The sequence below is a fragment of the Coregonus clupeaformis genome, chromosome 14, assembly GCF_020615455.1.
Source record: "Coregonus clupeaformis isolate EN_2021a chromosome 14, ASM2061545v1, whole genome shotgun sequence".
In the NCBI taxonomy this organism is placed as follows: domain Eukaryota; kingdom Metazoa; phylum Chordata; class Actinopteri; order Salmoniformes; family Salmonidae; genus Coregonus; species Coregonus clupeaformis.
In genome coordinates, this window is record NC_059205.1 from 3,828,238 (window position 1) to 3,845,931 (window position 17,694).

At 43.6% G+C, this 17,694-nt stretch overlaps 2 protein-coding genes across 5 annotated transcripts in view; one reads left to right on the plus strand and one right to left on the minus strand.

The window, feature by feature from the left end:
* The window catches only part of LOC121580599 (nuclear receptor-binding protein 2-like), a 52,911-nt gene extending 46,186 nt beyond the window's left edge, over window positions 1-6,725 (plus strand). For both annotated transcript variants that reach the window (XM_041895568.2, XM_041895570.2), the window contains 7 exons: window positions 46-148; window positions 261-311; window positions 2,444-2,573; window positions 3,010-3,063; window positions 4,218-4,281; window positions 5,253-5,308; window positions 5,674-6,725. In XM_041895568.2, coding sequence (XP_041751502.2) covers window positions 46-148; window positions 261-311; window positions 2,444-2,573; window positions 3,010-3,063; window positions 4,218-4,281; window positions 5,253-5,308; window positions 5,674-5,763 — 548 coding nt within the window. In that variant the 3' untranslated portion in view covers window positions 5,764-6,725. The remainder of the gene's footprint in view (window positions 1-45; window positions 149-260; window positions 312-2,443; window positions 2,574-3,009; window positions 3,064-4,217; window positions 4,282-5,252; window positions 5,309-5,673) is intronic.
* Window positions 6,726-12,418: 5,693 nt separating this feature from the next.
* The window catches only part of LOC121580601 (tetratricopeptide repeat protein 19, mitochondrial), a 36,648-nt gene continuing 31,372 nt past the window's right edge, over window positions 12,419-17,694 (minus strand). For all 3 annotated transcript variants that reach the window (XM_041895572.2, XM_041895571.2, XM_041895573.2), the window contains exons 8-10: window positions 15,265-15,419; window positions 14,079-14,241; window positions 12,419-13,336 (exon numbers count right to left, since the gene is read on the minus strand). In XM_041895572.2, the coding sequence (XP_041751506.1) occupies window positions 13,170-13,336; window positions 14,079-14,241; window positions 15,265-15,419 (485 nt within the window). In that variant the 3' untranslated portion in view covers window positions 12,419-13,169. The remainder of the gene's footprint in view (window positions 13,337-14,078; window positions 14,242-15,264; window positions 15,420-17,694) is intronic.

Below are 17,694 nucleotides of genomic sequence, written 5' to 3' on the forward strand. Positions count from 1 at the left end.
TATGAATCACATAACGGCAGTCTTAAATGCACTCCCTCTTAACAGATCAGCTTCATGATAACTGCCTAGAAGAGAAGACCAGGACTTTCGACCCCAATGGTGTGATGGCTGAGATCAAGCATGGGGACCGGCCCGGGGTGGAGATCAAGTAAGGATCGAGCAAAACCTGTCCCCAGGCAGAGACCCCAAGGTCTGTATGATTGATTGAGGTGATTTGTTGATAGTACTCATGCTGTCACATTTCTCATTGTTTCCTAAAGGTACTCTAATGTTTCCCCGCTAGAACTGGACAAATTCCTGGAAGACGTCAAGTAAGTGTGGGCGCTGGAGGACATATTGGGTCAAAGGTCATTTGATTTAATTTATTTTATAGTTAAAAGTGGAAGGCTGCTCCAGCCGGAGACGACGTTACATACATTCATAATGATCAAGGATATAAACTGAATAAAGCCCTTAAAGGCTTATTTCCATTGTGGTCCTCTTATTTGATATTGTCCATCAAGACTGGATCCTGTTCAGACAATGAAGGCCTGGTGTGCTAGGCATTTACCCCAGTGCTTTTTTTTTTTTTCTTTCAAGAAGGAATAAATCATAGGAAGGAGGGATGCAATTTAAAGGTGGAATAAACTGTGTACCCAAACCTTTGTTGATTACGGTAATCTAATTTAGTCTAATTGCTTTTGGTCTGCACATCATCAAATGTTATGGGTGTGCATCTGCAGCTCATATATCTGATATAAACAAATCAAATGACCTATGATTGGATCCAGATCGGACCTGGGCAGCTTGCGCCAACAACTGGCATTCAGTCGTGTCCTCTTTCCATCTCTTATCTGCTTTGTAATTGGATGGTTATACACATACATTTTGTGTTTATTAGAGTTGTCCACTATTTTATTTAGATTTTAGTCATTTAGCGGACGCTCTTATCCAGAGCGACTTACAGTTAGTGAGTACATACATTTTTCATACTGGCCCCCCGTGGGAATCGAACCCACAACCCTGGCCATGCTCTACCAACTGCGCTGCACTTGTTCCTCGCCACTTGCCAGCCGTCATTGTAAATAAGGATCTGTTCTTAACTGACTCGCCTGGTTTAAATACGAAATTTGATATGATCTACATAGGAAACCTCTTTAATCCTAGGTTTGTCCTACTTTCCAGTTGGATGTTAGAACCCTCCGCTCTGATGGCTGCCATCTCATATGTGTTAACTATATCACTTGACTTCTTCCCCCTTACTAGCCCTTACTTCCCCCTTACTTCCCCCTTACTTCCCCCTTACTAGCTCTGACTTCCCCCTTACTTCCCCCTTACTAGCTCTGACTTCCCCCTGACTTCCCCCTTACTTCCCCCTTACTAGCCCTTACTTCCCCCTTACTTCCCCCTTACTTCCCCCTTACTAGCTCTGACTTCCCCCTGACTTCCCCCTGACTTCCCCCTTACTTCCCCCTTACTTCCCCCTTACTTCCCCCTTACTAGCTCTGACTTCCCCCTGACTTCCCCCTTACTTCCCCCTTACTAGCTCTGACTTCCCCCTGACTTCCCCCTGACTTCCCCCTTACTAGCTCTGACTTCCCCCTGACTTCCCCCTGACTTCCCCTGACTTCCCCCTGACTTCCCCCTTACTAGCTCCTGACTTCCCCCTGACTTCCCCCTTACTAGCTCTGACTTCCCCCTGACTTCCCCCTTACTAGCTCTGACTTCCCCCTGACTTCCCCCTGACTTCCCCCTGACTTCCCTCTGACTTCCCCCTGACTTCCCCCTGACTTCCCCCTGACTTCCCCTCTGACTTCCCCCTGACTTCCCCCTGACTTCCCCCTGACTAGCTCTGACTTCCCCCTGACTTCCCCCTGACTTCCCCCTGACTTCCCCCTGACTTCCCCCTTACTTCCCCCTGACTTCCCCCTTACTAGCTCTGACTTCCCCCTGACTTCCCCCTGACTTCCCCCTTACTAGCTCTGACTTCCCCCTGACTTCCCCTGACTTCCCCTGACTTCCCCTGACTTCCCCTGACTTCCCCCTGACTTCCCCCTTACTAGCTCTGACTTCCCCCTGACTTCCCCCTGACTTCCCCCTTACTAGCTCTGACTTCCCCCTGACTTCCCTCTGACTTCCCCCTGACTTCCCCCTGACTTCCCCCTGACTTCCCCCTTACTAGCTCTGACTTTGCGGCTAGCTACTTTATTGAGGAAAAAAGTGTACTTACTATGACCGTGATAAGTGGTTGTCTCACTAACTGCAAGTCGCTCTGGATAAGAGTGTCCGTTAAATGACTTAAATGTTTTTAAAAAAAGGGACTGTTTTCCCTTTCCCCTTTTCATACTGACTGTGGCATTTAGTTAGTATTTAAAGTAAAGACTGTACATCACATGACTTAACTCATTTAGTCTGTTTTTCAATTGATTGGATTGGATTGGCTCTTTCTGTGCGTATACACTAGGAATGGGATCTATCCCTTGATGAACTTCCAGCGGGGCCTCACCATGCCCCGGACCCTGTCCATCTTCCAGGAGCGCATGGAGACGGTGAAGACTCCTAGCCCAGAGCCCCAGGAGATGGAGACCAGAAAGGTAACCACAATACGAGGGGCTGCATGTAGAGAGGCAGACCAGTAGTCAGAAGGTTGCTTGTTAAAATCCCGGGCCAGTCAATAAAAGCATTTTATAGTATATGTGCTGTATATGAACCATACAGGCAACACCCAATCAAAACGTTGCGGAAAAACAATTAACATCTATACAGTCTCTTTAACTGGCAACCGGAAGGCTGCTGGTTTTAGATACCAGATGGTACCATCTTCTGCCGTTGTGCCCTTAAGCAAGACACTTAGGCACTAAAATAGTGTGTTTGTGAGTCGTCTGTGAGGCAGAGCGGAATAACAATTTCTACTCTATGCTTTAGTCTAATTAACCTTCTTGTCTGCTTTCAATTACAGGTGGTCCCCTATTGTAATGAAATCAGTTTAGCTAATTTTTTTCTCTCTGTGTCCTGCTTTAAACTGTACAGGTTGTCCAAATGCATTGTAACTTAGAGTTCGCTGATGAAGGTACCAGAAGTCATGTGAGTTTGGCCCATGTTTATTTTCATCTACAGAACTTACACTTTAAAAGGAAAAAGATTTGTTGCTGAATGTGAAAAGAGTCTGAGCTTTTATAACTATACAAAAATAATTGCACGATAAAACATTTCCTTGCCCATGGTTTGTGTGGTCTAGTGGTTAGTGGCCATGGTTTGTGTGGTCTAGTGGTTAGTGGCCATGGTTTGTGTGGTCTAGTGGTTAGTGGCCATGGTTTGTGTGGTCTAGTGGTTAGTGGCCATGGTTTGTGTGGTCTAGTGGTTAGTGGCCATGGTTTGTGTGGTCTAGTGGTTAGTGGCCATGGTTTGTGTGGTCTAGTGGTTAGTGGCCATGGTTTGTGTGGTCTAGTGGTTAGTGGCCATGGTTTGTGTGGTCTAGTGGTTAGTGGCCATGGTTTGTGTGGTCTAGTGGTTAGTGGCCATGGTTTGTGTGGTCTAGTGGTTAGTGGCCATGGTTTGTGTGGTCTAGTGGTTAGTGGCCATGGTTTGTGTGGTCTAGTGGTTAGTGGCCATGGTTTGTGTGGTCTAGTGGTTAGTGGCCATGGTTTGTGTGGTCTAGTGGTTAGTGGCCATGGTTTGTGTGGTCAAGTGGTTAGTGGCCATGGTTTGTGTGGTCTAGTGGTTAGTGGCCATGGTTTGTGTGGTCTAGTGGTTAGTGGCCATGGTTTGTGTGGTCTAGTGGTTAGTGGCCATGGTTTGTGTGGTCTAGTGGTTAGGGGCCATGGTTTGTGTGGTCTAGTGGTTAGGGGCCATGGTTTGTGTGGTCTAGTGGTTAGTGGCCATGGTTTGTGTGGTCTAGTGGTTAGTGGCCATGGTTTGTGTGGTCTAGTGGTTAGGGGCCATGGTTTGTGTGGTCTAGTGGTTAGGGGCCATGGTTTGTGTGGTCTAGTGGTTAGGGGCCATGGTTTGTGTGGTCTAGTGGTTAGTGGCCATGGTTTGTGTGGTCTAGTGGTTAGTGCTGCAGACCCAGGCACTCACATACAGTATGCACGAGAGTTGGCATTGGTTCAAATCTGACCCAGTGCGCACTCGCACCTCTCTTTTTATAACAGCTAATAAAACCAATTAAATAAATAAAAATATGCAAGGAATGATAAAATACATTTCCTCAACTTTCAATTCTCTCTTTCTGGCTGCAGCTCTCTCTCCTCCTGAAGATGGACGACAAGCTCCAACGCCAGCTAAACTGTGATGTGCTGCCCAGTGAGTCAATCCAACGTTCCACAAAGTTATTGTAATGTTATTGTGTACCTTTTTTTTGACGTCATATTTACCAAACAGGAGGATATAAGTGCAACTTCTGGTCCTATGGGCTGGGTAAACTGGTTTCGGAGACCTTTCAAAAACAGCTTGTGGTGTAACGTGGCACGGTTGGAGTTCATGTTCAGGCAATGTGTCGTACAGTAAAAAGAAACAGTCACTAACTTATGGAATTAGGTTAAGACTCCACTGTGGATCAACAGATAACTCTAAATTACAATGCATTTGGACAACCTGTACAGTTTAAAGCAGGACATAGAGAGAATAATAATAATAATAATATGCCATTTATTAGACGCTTTTATCCAAAGCGACTTACAGTCATGTGTGCATACATTTTTACATATGGGTGGTCCCGGGGATCGAACCCACTACCTTGGCGTTACAAGCGCCATGCTCTACCAATTGAGCTACAGAGGACCACCAGTGAAAACATTAGCTAAACTGATTTCATTACAATAGGGGACCACCTGTAATTGAAAGCAGACAAGAAGGTTAATTAGACTAAAGCACAGAGTAGAAATTGTTCTTCTGCTCTGCTTGGTATCAGTTACTAGGTAATTAACAACCACATGCCAATATACAGAAGGGCTGTTACAAGTGCAGATATACAGCGCCATCTTTTGGATTATTCAGAACTTATTATTAAGTGACTCTCAGTAGATCTCTTGCAGTTTTAAAGGGGAAGTTCCGGATTTTATTTGATGTTAGATGTTTCCTCACCCTGAAAGTAGTCTATGGGCCAGGAAAAACTGGAATCTTGTGTTTTGGTTTTCTTTAAACAGCCACTACAAACATCAGCAACTGCTAGCAAAAAAATCTATGGGAGTGAAAGGGGACCCTTTAACTGTAGGACTGGTTGAGGAGCTTTATATATTAAGGTTTGTGGTGGCTGTTTGTGTTTTCCAATTTAGCTGACAGCGCCAAAGACCTGGCTAGTGAGCTGGTTTACTTCGCCTTCATCAGTGAGGTAAGTGGAGTGGATATGAAGACAGGGATGGAATAAACTCAACCCAGGCCAGCCTTGAATCTGTCATATTTATACATAAGATATCAATACAAAAACAACAATAATTAAGTATTTTTCATTTTTCTGGTTATTATTTTGAAGAATTTGACACCATTTGATAATTACCTGGTACCAAATGGTGCCTAGTGGGACTTATTTGAATGAATCCCAAAGAATCAAACGTGTTATAGATAGCTTATTACTATGTAACTACCATTTTACCAGGTCCCATTTTAGTAAATACCTGGTCATTGTACCTTAAAATAAAGTGCAACCAAATATTGTCCCTAATGTAACCCCTTTGTTCCTGTCTCTCGTTTCTTCAGGAGGACTGTGAGAAGCTGGCAGGCTTTCTGGAAGACGCCCTGTGTAAGCATTGGTCCAGGCCGCCACTGGAGGAGTCTTCCCCGGCATAGTGACGACGTACCGAGACACCTGCTGCTGCCCCGAAGGGGGATCTGGAGCCTGGACCCTGGGAAATTAGTGGGGGAACTTTAAGAGGGTCAAAATGAAATATGAAATGCCAGACTTAAGTCTGGGCATAATTTCTTTTTTTTTTTTTTTTTTTTTTGGTGCTGCTTGTAAGGGAAGACAACCAAGTCAGAGCTTCAGTCTGTGTGGCAGATGTAAAGCATCAAGAAAGGCTGTCTCAAAACAGAAGTGATCTCTCTTTCTACTAAACAGAAGTGCCAACCAACTCAAGCCAGATAACACTACGCTAGGAGAGCTACTATGTTTGGTCACTTCAATGCCTCAGTCTCTCAGCACAGATGATGTCAATGGCCTTGTTTAGAATATCTATTGAAAGAGTATAGCAAGAGAGAATAAGCAATACGAGGAACATGAAGGTCTTCAACATTACTGCTGCATTAAGGAGGCCTTTTACTGTCTCAAAATGCCAATAATTTTTTTTTACAATTTTGTCCATATTTGTTAACGTGTCCTTTAATAATAACCCAATGGGCTCCATTTTACATACGCAGCGCAGCATTGGCAGTGACCCCATAAAAAAATATATATATATAAAACTCGCAATACCATGCAGGGTGAGGGTAGGGCAGACACGTTGAGATTTTGTGTCGGAAGATTCCGGATTGAGCCAATGGTTTTTCAGTGGTAGGCTTCCTCTGCAGGATGAATGAGAACTTAGATGATTGTCCGGCAAAAAAAAAAAACGCACAATATGTTCGCCTTGTACATATGCATCTCGTCCCAAAAAGTAGGGATTAGTTATATTTATGATAGACAAAAACGGACAAGGATGTACGGCCTATACATTTTATCCGTGTTCATGCGTCTCTGTTAGGGTTGAATATTTTCCCGGTATTTTACAAATGTTCCAATCCTGAGAATAAATCACTTTTCTCCCGGGTAACCCGGTATTTCCCGCCAAAACCGTAAATGTCATTCAAAAGCATTAGAAAGCGTATAAATATGCCTATGTCTGGATTTGATTAGCGCTTCGATCGAAAGTTCAAGTCTGATGCTACCTGAGCCTGATGAGCCATACATTAAAGACATTTAATGAGCCCAAGCACAAAAAAGCCCAAATGCTTGTGCCGTTATCCAATACATATATGATGTAGGCTACTGCACATTAAGCACGACAGAAAAACATAAAAGCCCATAGATGTAGCTAGCTATATGCTGTTTTGGGTAAATAAATTAAACTAGCTCCAGTAAGCTAATATTTGTGAGTGAACTGTTTTACTGTATTGTATTATACTGTATTATATGGACTGGAATTACGCACGTCGTTCAAACCATGATAAAGCAGAAGAGAACATGTGACTCTGGTGCACCACATGCTGCCTACAAAGTTACCAGTATAGGCTAGCAAATTTGATTTTAATTTGGAAATATAATAGGGCCTATTTGTATAATTAGTAGACTGACGCATATATTTTTCATAATATTTCCCCTAATGTTATTAGCCAACCTCTTTCTCTCTCTATTGTTGCTTCATTCCTTCCTCGCGTTCAACAGTTAAATGAAATAAGTTTTGTTGTCCTTATCTTCATCATTCTAATGACATCCTTGAATATAACAGGACTAGAATTAGATGCAGAAGGCTTTCACTTCTCGTCATGAAGACTGAATGGTTATGGGTCTGAATAAATAACTGCTATAGCCTACCGACATCGCGCTTTCGCTCTTCTTTCAAACTACCTACGAGTTCTACTGGCTGCTGTATCTACCATTCAGCAAACAAGAGCTTGTGTCCCTCTTTGAATAGTCTATTGGTATAAGAAATGCAAAAAAACAAAAAAAAACAAATGTCCAGCAAGGTATTCTGGTGTAGCTTTTTCCTGCATTGGACTCCAAGAGCTAAGGAGCGTTTTTTTAAGGAGAGAGGCCAGTGGAGCACAGGTGCGTGCGTGTTGCGCAAGAGACAGAGGCTATAAGTTAGAAGCTTATTATGCATAACCCATCATTAATTAGCTAAATATAAGGCCAATACTACAGTGAATGTGTTACCTGAAAGAGGTAGGCTAGGACAACTATATATAGGGCTATATATCAATCTAGAACAGGATCTATTTTGGATGCAATTTGAATGGAGTTGATAGAGAGAGAGAGACTGTGAGAGTGCTCGCGCGTGCACTGATTTTAAAGCAACGATATTCGAGTGATAGGCTCTTTTAAAACTGAAGCTGCAAATATATATATATATATATATTCTTTACAATTAAAAAATAAGATTACCCCTAAAGGCAGATGGAGGAGAGGGGTCGATTAGATGCGCATTCGGTCTTTATAATACTGTAGCATAGACTATGCTGCAGCAAATGCACGCCTAACCGTCACAATAAAACAAATTACCGTGACGTGATAGGTCTACATACATTGAACTGCGCTCCGTACTGATGGGTTGTCTGTCCCCACGCTGAGCGTTGATTCATCATGCAGAGGCCGAAGAGAAGACAGATTTAGACATTGCGTTTAACGGTTCCATTCACGCCATGCTGTTCATATAAATAATTTATTATAATTTACCGGTTTCTCAGTTATTTATCCCGGGAAAAGGGAGTGGTTTTGGGCGGTAACCGGGTTCTCGCCATTCAACCCTAGTCTCGGTGTGGCCGTTCGCTTATGCATGTTGTAATTTTTCTTTTGCGACGTCTGAGAAAGCACAGATTATTGAACCAGCATTGAAGCACATAACACTAAAATGTGCGTAATTCAATCGCAATGATTATTTTTCAAATGTTACTGTTTGTTAGTGCGAGGCTACGCTGCGTATGTATATCACCCAGTATGTTTTAATCTTATAAGGCTACAAACAAGATGCACAAAATTAGCATGCATGTTGTATTGCTTTGTTACTTTCCAATCATGACCACCTCACCGCAAGTGTTAGTCTTTCATAGGTCACACTCTATGACCATCACCGTTTCTGAGGAGACTGTGTTCCCGGCAGGCAAAACTGACATCATGGAACAAGGATGTTTTGTTAACGTCTTTTTAGCAAACTAAATAATGTGTTCATCTGGTTGCAATATAGCTTCTGACCAAACCGCAACCAAAATATACCGTCTTTCCCATTAAGTCTTTACCTTGTCATGAAAACATTTTCTCGGTTTCTTACTTTACCTGGTTGTAACAGAGACCAGTTGGTTGTAATCTGGTTATATGACATCTTCTCAACCAGAAAACTAGTTAACAACCAGAAAGTCATAAAGACACCATGAGCCAAATATTGTCCACTGGGTTGATACCGTAAAACCAAACACTACTTCTGCCTTTGTGTGTTTGGGGCCGACCTAACACCTTTGCTCAATTGCAGGGAAAGTCTGGGTTAACTGCAGATCTTCCTTATTATATATCAGACATTGAACCTGTGAAAGTAGCTCTGTTTATAAAACTGGAGACAATAGAATAATTTGCCAGCAATCCCTAACACGCTATGCTGTGTTTCTCTTTCAAATAATGAAAACCTTATCCCCTATCATGCTGCGAGGAAGACTTGCCTCACAATTTGAATTCATACAGTTTTCTGCCTCATTGATCTGATCATCATTCGACCGATCTTAAGATTTTGTCTCTGTCCTTAATGTCTTTCAGTGGAAAGTCATAGGCATACAAGAGCTTCTGAATTCAATTCGCTGATGAGAAATGTACCTTTTGAACTATGAATTGTCATTTTCTTAAGTCATAACTTGCAACATGCCCCTCCCATGTTGCTGCATGTTCTGGTCTGGATGGACAGCTGTTATATGGATCCACATGGGAATATTAATTTAGGTGTTTTGCATTTGCTGAAAGGTCAATATTGTTTTTAACTTTGTTTTCAATCAGATAAGCTACACTATGGAAATGTAGTTGCTAATTATTTACCTCAGATTTTAGCTTGTTGACTGTATGGTTCATTATACATGCATGACATACTATTAATCCATATTTTAGCTGCAATCAAGCCCAAGTGCCTCCCTATACACTAGCAGTAGCGTTTTCCCAAACTCTGTCCTCGGGGACCCCCCCCCTGGGTGCACGTTTTGGTCTAGCACTACACAGCTGATTCAAATAATCAAAGCTTGATGATTAGTTGATTATTTGCGTTTCGCTGTGTAATGCTAGGGCAAAAAAACAAAGCATGCACCCCTTGGGGTTCAGAGGACAGAGTTTGGGGAAACCCTGAACTAGTGTTACACAAACCAACTTCAATGCAATTTTAGTTGCCATTGAGCTCCCGTGTTGGGCTGCATGCATGAGCCTCTATTTCCATTTGTAAGCCAGCATTCATTTAGGAGACTTCATGCCATGGATTTTTTTAAACCATTGTGGGTTCTGTTCCGCTTTAACTATTATCAGATACTGCTTACGTTGTAATATCTACTTGATTCTGATGTATAACCGTCCAGTTTTATCAAAATCAATGTGCTGGCATGTTGTTGTATGATGAATGTTAAACTAATTTGATCAAATGTAATCTTTGTTACTCAGTTGCCATAACTGGTCGGTACCTCCGTTGACCTTTTTTGGGGTCAAACATGTCCTGTCCACACTGTATACAGGAGTGGATGTCTGAGTTGCATTGTGGGCTTGCCAGAAATGCAACTTTCTGTAGTCTGACTGGAGCACAACCAAGTCACTCTAGCCCTGTTTATACCTGGTGTCTGTTATACATTTTTAAGTCTACATTCCATATTGTAGACAATGATCATCTTCTTGGTCAAATTTGGAGGGGTGTTCAATACATTTTGGATGAGGCTGTACCATCGATACCAGAAGAATGTACACATCCTCATCCTTTCAGTCCGTTTAGTGAAATTACAGCTCTCCTTGTATCGAGTTGCTTCTGCCTTGTTCTGTTTGTACGACTCATGTAAAATATTGTACAATAAAAGTATTAATGAATATAGCAGAGGCGATAACAACACTGCTTCTTGAAAATCTGGAGCTGAGCTGTGGCCTGTTTTTGACACTTTTACACTCACGGATCTGCCATTCTTCACATCAAACACAACATGAAGCCTAATCCCGTTCAAAAGACACTTCCACCAAATGCTTCGGAAGGTCTGGTGCGTCAACTGTGGCCTTCGTTAATCGAAAATAGAAAAAAAATCCCGACCCACAGCCATTGGCTTTATCTTTAGGGTTCTGGAGCACCCTGCCTCGGATTCATTGAAAATTAGTTTATAGTCCTGGAGGAGTTGAAATCATATCAACTCTAATATTACAAAATAACTTTAATACAATACATTTAAGACTAGCATACTCACTACACTGTATGTGCGCTTATTTACTGACTAGCAGTCAGATTAACTTCATACAAGTCATCTCACAGACTAAGCCATTTACTCATTCATTAATCTACACTGAACAAAAATAAACGCAACATGCAACAATTTCAAAGATCTTACTGAGTTACAATTCATATAAGGAAATCAGTCAATTTAAATAAATAAATTAGGCCCTAAACTATGGATTTAACATGACTGGGAATACAGATATGCATCTGTTGGTCACAGATACCTTAAAAAAAAAAAAGTAGGGGTGTGGATCAGAAAACCAGTCAGTATCTGGTAAAAAATAAAGAAGAACCCTTGAATGAGTAGGTGTGTCCAAACTTTGGACTGGTACTGTATATAAATACACTACCAGTCAAAAGTTTTAGAACACCTAATCATTCAAGGGTTTTTCTTTATTTTTACTATTTTCTACATGAATAAAAGTGAAGACATCAAAACTATAGGCAGAGTTGCAAAGAAAAAGTCCAGTGTCTGTGTTCTTTTGCCCATCTTAATCTTTTCTTTTTATTGGCCAGTCTGAGAAATGGCTTTTTCTTTGCAACTCTGCCTAGAAGGTCAGCATCCCGGAGTCGCCTCTTCACTGTTGATGTTGAGACTGGTGTTTTGCGGGAACTATTTAATGAAGCTGCCAGTTGAGGACCTGTGAGGCGTCAGTTTCTCAAACTAGACACTAATGTATTTGTCCTCTTGCCCAGTTGTGCACCGGGGCCTCCCACTCCTCTTTCTATTCTGGTTAGAGCCAGTTTGCGCTGTTCTGTGAAGGGAGTAGTACACAGCATTGTACGAGATCTTCCGTTTCTTGGCAATTTCTCACATGGAATAGCCTTCATTTCTCAGAACAAGAACAGACGAGTTTAAGAAGAAAGTTATTTGTTTATGGCCATTTTGAGCCTGTAATCGAACCCACAGTTGCTGATGCTCCAGATACTCAACTAGTCTCAAGAAGGCCAGTTTTATTGCTTCTTTAATTAGCACAACAGTTTTCAGCTGTGCTAACATAATTGCAAAAGGGTTTTCTAATGATCAGTTAGCCTTTTAAAATGATAAACTTGGATTAGCAAACAACATACCATTGGAACACAGGACTGATGGTTGCTGATAATGGGCCTCTGTACGTCTATGTAGATATTCCATAAAAAAATCAGCCGTTTCCAGCTACAATAGCCATTTACAACATTAACAATGTCTACACTGTATTTCTGATCAATTTGATGTTATTTTAATGGACAAAAAAAATGATTTTCTTTCGAAAACAAGGACATTTCTAAGCGACCCCAAACTTTTGAACGGTAGTGTATCTCTGTTTGTCACACAAAGGGAAAACAAGAACATTCTTTATTTGGAATTTCACTCAAAGCTGCCAGTTAAGTCCTATGTCATATTCCAGCCCATATACAATTGTTTTGTATACACACACATAACATTTACATATCTTACACGGTTTCATTTATAGTAATTCAGACAGTCTGATGACTTGCCATTGCTAAGGCGCCATCATTCAGGATGGAATTCAAACAAAGACACATTGCCATCAATCGCACTGCACTGTCGACAATGTGCCTTTTTAAAGGCATTTCCCCCGACGTTCGTGGAGAGATCGCATTCATGACGAACGCTGCAGATGCCAGCTCAAACGTAAATATAAAGTCATAATTTAAAAGTCAAGTGCAATACGCTTGTCGACAAGATACCTTTGCTTGAATTCTGGCCATGGACTTTCTTAATTTAGCCCTGAGGCGTTCCCCTTACATCTTCAGCCAATCTGACAGCAAAACGGACTCCACATTGAAGGAGTGAGATTTCACACAATACAGACAAAAAAAACATCACCGGGGTTTCACAGATTAAATTGTTACATGCCCATTGTCAGAAACTGTTTTCAAGACATCCGTTGTGATGTGACAGTGTTATTGCATTTTCTCCTCTTCCTGAGCTAAACGCCCTGTACTACATAATTTGCGCTTTACACCGACCAATCGGATGTAGGTCCCTTCAGCTCTGCAAGCACAGACTAGTTAAGAGAGATTTCTTGGGGTTGTGTTAATATTAGTTTAGTTGATCCAACTGGGTCAGTCGGTCTTATTCTTGGCTGCTTCGGCTTCCGCCTTCTGTGCTTTCCTCCTGTTGCCCACCTCTTTCAGCCCCTCCTGGATCTGCTCCACTGCTTCTTCATCTCCTGCAGACTGGGCCAGGGCCAGAGCCTCCTTGTACAGCTTCACAGACTCCTCAAACAGATCTGGACAAGGAGGAAAACCCACAAGAGACAACGATTGTGTTCATTTGGCACGAAACGGAAGAAAAACAGGTGGGACTACCTGAAATGCAAAACGCTTTGAAGCGTTTTCTGTTGCACGCCCTAGTGAACACTACAGACATGTTCTCTGATATCAACCGTCGTAAAAAGTATTCACTGTACCCCCTTGAACTAAATGTTATTCATTCATGTTAATATCTGTACAGTTACTTATGCAGCTGCATCGACTCGTCAAAATGACCTGTGTCAGAGGGATAACATGCATAGAGATATAATATATGCCATTTAGCAGACACATTCATCCAAAGAGACTTAGTCATGCATGCAGTGGTGTAACGGAGGGCAAACGCAAGTAAACACAGTTTACCCACTTCTTTTTTTTTTTCAACAGTTTACCCACCTTTTATGGAAAAATACATTGAAAGTATGCCTATAGGGAGCGTTACTTTTTTTCACCATGACCGGCGATCATCGTAACCCAACAACGTTTTTTTGTTGCACTGTATGCGTGCAACCATTTTTTTTTTTTTGTACTCATGGGTGCTTCCAGGAATCAAACCCACTATCCTGATGTTGCAAGAGCCATGCTCTACCAACTGAGCTACATTACATTTAGAGAATTCACAATAAAAGCTCATGTTGTGATACTGAAAACTGGCTTGTGTTGAGGAAAGAGGAAACCAAGGCCCTCCTAGAGGTTGTCCTCATCTTCACCCCTCCTTACCATTGTGCAGTAGGACGCCTGCCATGTTTCCCAGCAGCACGTGCTGGTCATGGTGGCCGGCTTCTCTGCTCAGCTCCACAGCCTGCTTCACCAAGGGCAGAGCCTCGTCGTGGCGACCCTGCAGGTCCAGGATGGTGGCCAGGTCACTCAGCAGCACCAAGGACTGTAGACAGGACAGCAGAAAACAATTTCCAGTTAATATATAAAAAAATATATACATTAAAGTAGGAGCAGATGAAGTTAGTTTCCAAAACATCAGGACGCATAACTGCCCCCTACAGGTTACAAAACATCAGGACGCATAACTGCCCCCTACAGGTTACAAAACATCAGGATGCATAACTGCAAATCATTTCGACTACATCAGTCTTCTTCAGGCAGCGTTGACTAGAATGACTAAACATTTGACAACTGGTACCTGGGGGTGGGTCTCTCCCTGTACCTGGGGGTGGGTCTCTCCCTGTACCTGGGGGTGGGTCTCTCCCTGTACCTGGGGGTGGGTCTCTCCCTGTACCTGGGGGTGGGTCTCTCCCTGTACCTGGGGGTGGGTCTCTCCCTGTACCTGGGGGTGGGTCTCTCCCTGTACCTGGGGGTGGGTCTCTCCCTGTACCTGGGGGTGGGTCTCTCCCTGTACCTGGGGGTGGGTCTCTCCCTGTACCTGGGGGTGGGTCTCTCCCTGTACCTGGGGGTGGGTCTCTCCCTGTACCTGGGGGTGGGTCTCTCCCTGTACCTGGGGGTGGGTCTCTCCCTGTACCTGGGGGTGGGTCTCTCCCTGTACCTGGGGGTGGGTCTCTCCCTGTACCTGGGGGTGGGTCTCTCCCTGTACCTGGGGGTGGGTCTCTCCCTGTACCTGGGGGTGGGTCTCTCCCTGTACCTGGGGGTGGGTCTCTCCCTGTACCTGGGGGTGGGTCTCTCCCTGTACCTGGGGGTGGGTCTCTCCCTGTACCTGGGGGTGGGTCTCTCCCTGTACCTGGGGGTGGGTCTCTCCCTGTACCTGGGGGTGGGTCTCTCCCTGTACCTGGGGGTGGGTCTCTCCCTGTACCTGGGGGTGGGTCTCTCCCTGTACCTGGGGGTGGGTCTCTCCCTGTACCTGGGGGTGGGTCTCTCCCTGTACCTGGGGGTGGGTCTCTCCCTGTACCTGGGGGTGGGTCTCTCCCTGTACCTGGGGGTGGGTCTCTCCCTGTACCTGGGGGTGGGTCTCTCCTTGCTCTTCCTGGCAGATCAGCAGGGCTCGCTTGTAGTCCAGCACCGCCTGGCTCAGGCAGTGTGTGGCGGCCATGTAGCGGGCGTGGGAGTCCAGGGTCAGGCCCAGCAGGAGCCGGGTCTCCTTCCGTAACTCCTCTGAAGAGAGAGAGAGAGAAACATGAGCATGGATGCTGTCAGCGAGCAAGCTCAATATCAAAAAGGTCATACAAGTTGAATGCACACAATACTAAAGCAAGGTTACACAATTTTTCAGAAGATAACGTCGCCCTCTTTATTTACATTTTCATATTTGATTGACCAGAGTGTGCGAGAGGAAAGATATCCCCTTTCTATGTCACAGGGTAGTAGGCCGGATTCCAGCCTGTACCGACGCGGTACATAATGTGTGCCCGGGACAGGACCACTAGACCAGCCAGGCCACACCCTCAATCATTTCAAGCATGGTTGTGGCTGCATTGTGCAAATGGTAATGCCCGTCATTGGTGGGGACTCGTTTAGGAAGGATTAAGAATGAAAAGTAAAAAAAAAGGGACTGAGCAAAGCGCATGGAAAGTCCTAGAGGAAAAACTACTTCAGTCTGCTTGAGACTTGGGTTGAGAAATTCAGTTGACAGGAAGCAGTGATGTGCTTATTGTGCGGTCACGGATTACCGATGGACAATATTTTGGGGGTTTAAATACTGTGATTGGACAACATTTACAAAAAAAAAAAGGAGCAGAAGGACAGCGCAGACACAGTCTAGACTAGAGAGAAGACACCATAGGGCCCAACACAGCTAGAGAAGATGGAGGTCTACACTTTACAATGAACTGACAGTCTGTTGTTTACTGAACAGTACAATGGACTGGCTTTTACAACAAGAAGGCGCCGACGATGGTCGCCCTGTTGCTAGCTCCCTGACAACTTTGCAGTCTTTTGATTACTTTAGTGATTTTTTTTTTAAACTTTATTTGATCAGAAAGTTTATAGTATTATTTCCTATCACCGACGAGCACTTCTGGACATCAGATCGAGATTACTCACCACAAATTAGTCTTACCGGCGGGGGGATACTCTTGTCTAGACTACCCAAAGCAGTTCCATTGATTACAGGAGCCCTTTTCCAAAAAGATGCCGCCAGAGGGGAAGGCGAGCTGGAGTTCTAGTCTGATTAAACCACCCTCCCCTTTCTACTATATTACCTGGACAATAAACTTTGTGAGCTCAGAGCGCTGATTTCCTACCAGATTTACAAGACACTAAATGTAATCTGTCTCAGAGACTTGGTTATCGGGGGAGGAGCTTGATCCGGCTATACAGCCTACGGGGTTCTCCGTACATCACGCGGACAGGGTAAAAGAGCTTTGCGGGGAAAAACAATGGCGGAAGAGGATGTTTTATGATCAACAACTCATGGTGTGATTTTAGGAATGTACAAAGCCTTAAGAGTTTGTTCTCCTGACCGAGAATAGCTCACGATCAAATGCAGACCCCATTATCTCCCGAGAGAATTTACAGCTGTTTGTATCACGACTGTGTACATCCCCCCCACAAGCAGGCACCGCGCTGGCACTTGAAGAATTACACAGGACTTTGAACAAATTGGAAACAGCATATCTCAAGGCCGCATCCATTGTGGACTTTAACAAAGGAAATATAAGGAAAATTCCACCAACACATCTCTTGCCTCACTCGCGGGAATAATACATTGGGATCAGTGTTATTCTTTATACTGAGATGGATGGAAAGCCCTCCTTCGTCACCCCTTTGGCAAATCAGCCTCCATTCGGCTCTTCCCTGCCTATAGGCATAAATTAAAACAGGAAGCACCCATGTTAAGGTCTGTTCAACGCTGGTCTGACCAATCGTAATCCATATTACAGGACTGTTTTGATCACGCGGACTGAGATATGTTCCGCGCCGCCTCTAGGAATGACATTGAGGAATATACTGACTGTCTCTGGGTTGGTTCACCAGGAAGTGCATAGAAGATGTTGTTCCTACAGTGACGATTAGAACGTACCAGAGTTGTGGACTCAAGTCACATGACTTGGGACTCGAGTGACTTGAGACTTGATAGAAAATAAAATAAAACTTGAGAATTGACTTGGAGCCTCAAGACTCGACTTTGATTCAAGACTGATGACTTGAAATTTGTGGCACAGAGTCTCCGTGGATTACTCTCCACACAGCAAGAAACAGTAGCTGCAGCATCTGCCTTGCAAAAGAAAACATGCAACCAACTGGCTTGTGAAAGGCACACTCTGCCCTCTGATTGGAACAGCAATATGTCAATCAACAATTACTAGCTTAGGCCTTTTTTGGCATGTCAAAATTGCTTGAAATTGATAATTTACTTATGAAGCTTGCATTTCAAATTTGTTACAATTAATTACTGTGGCGAATAAATAATAAAGGTATAGATTGTACC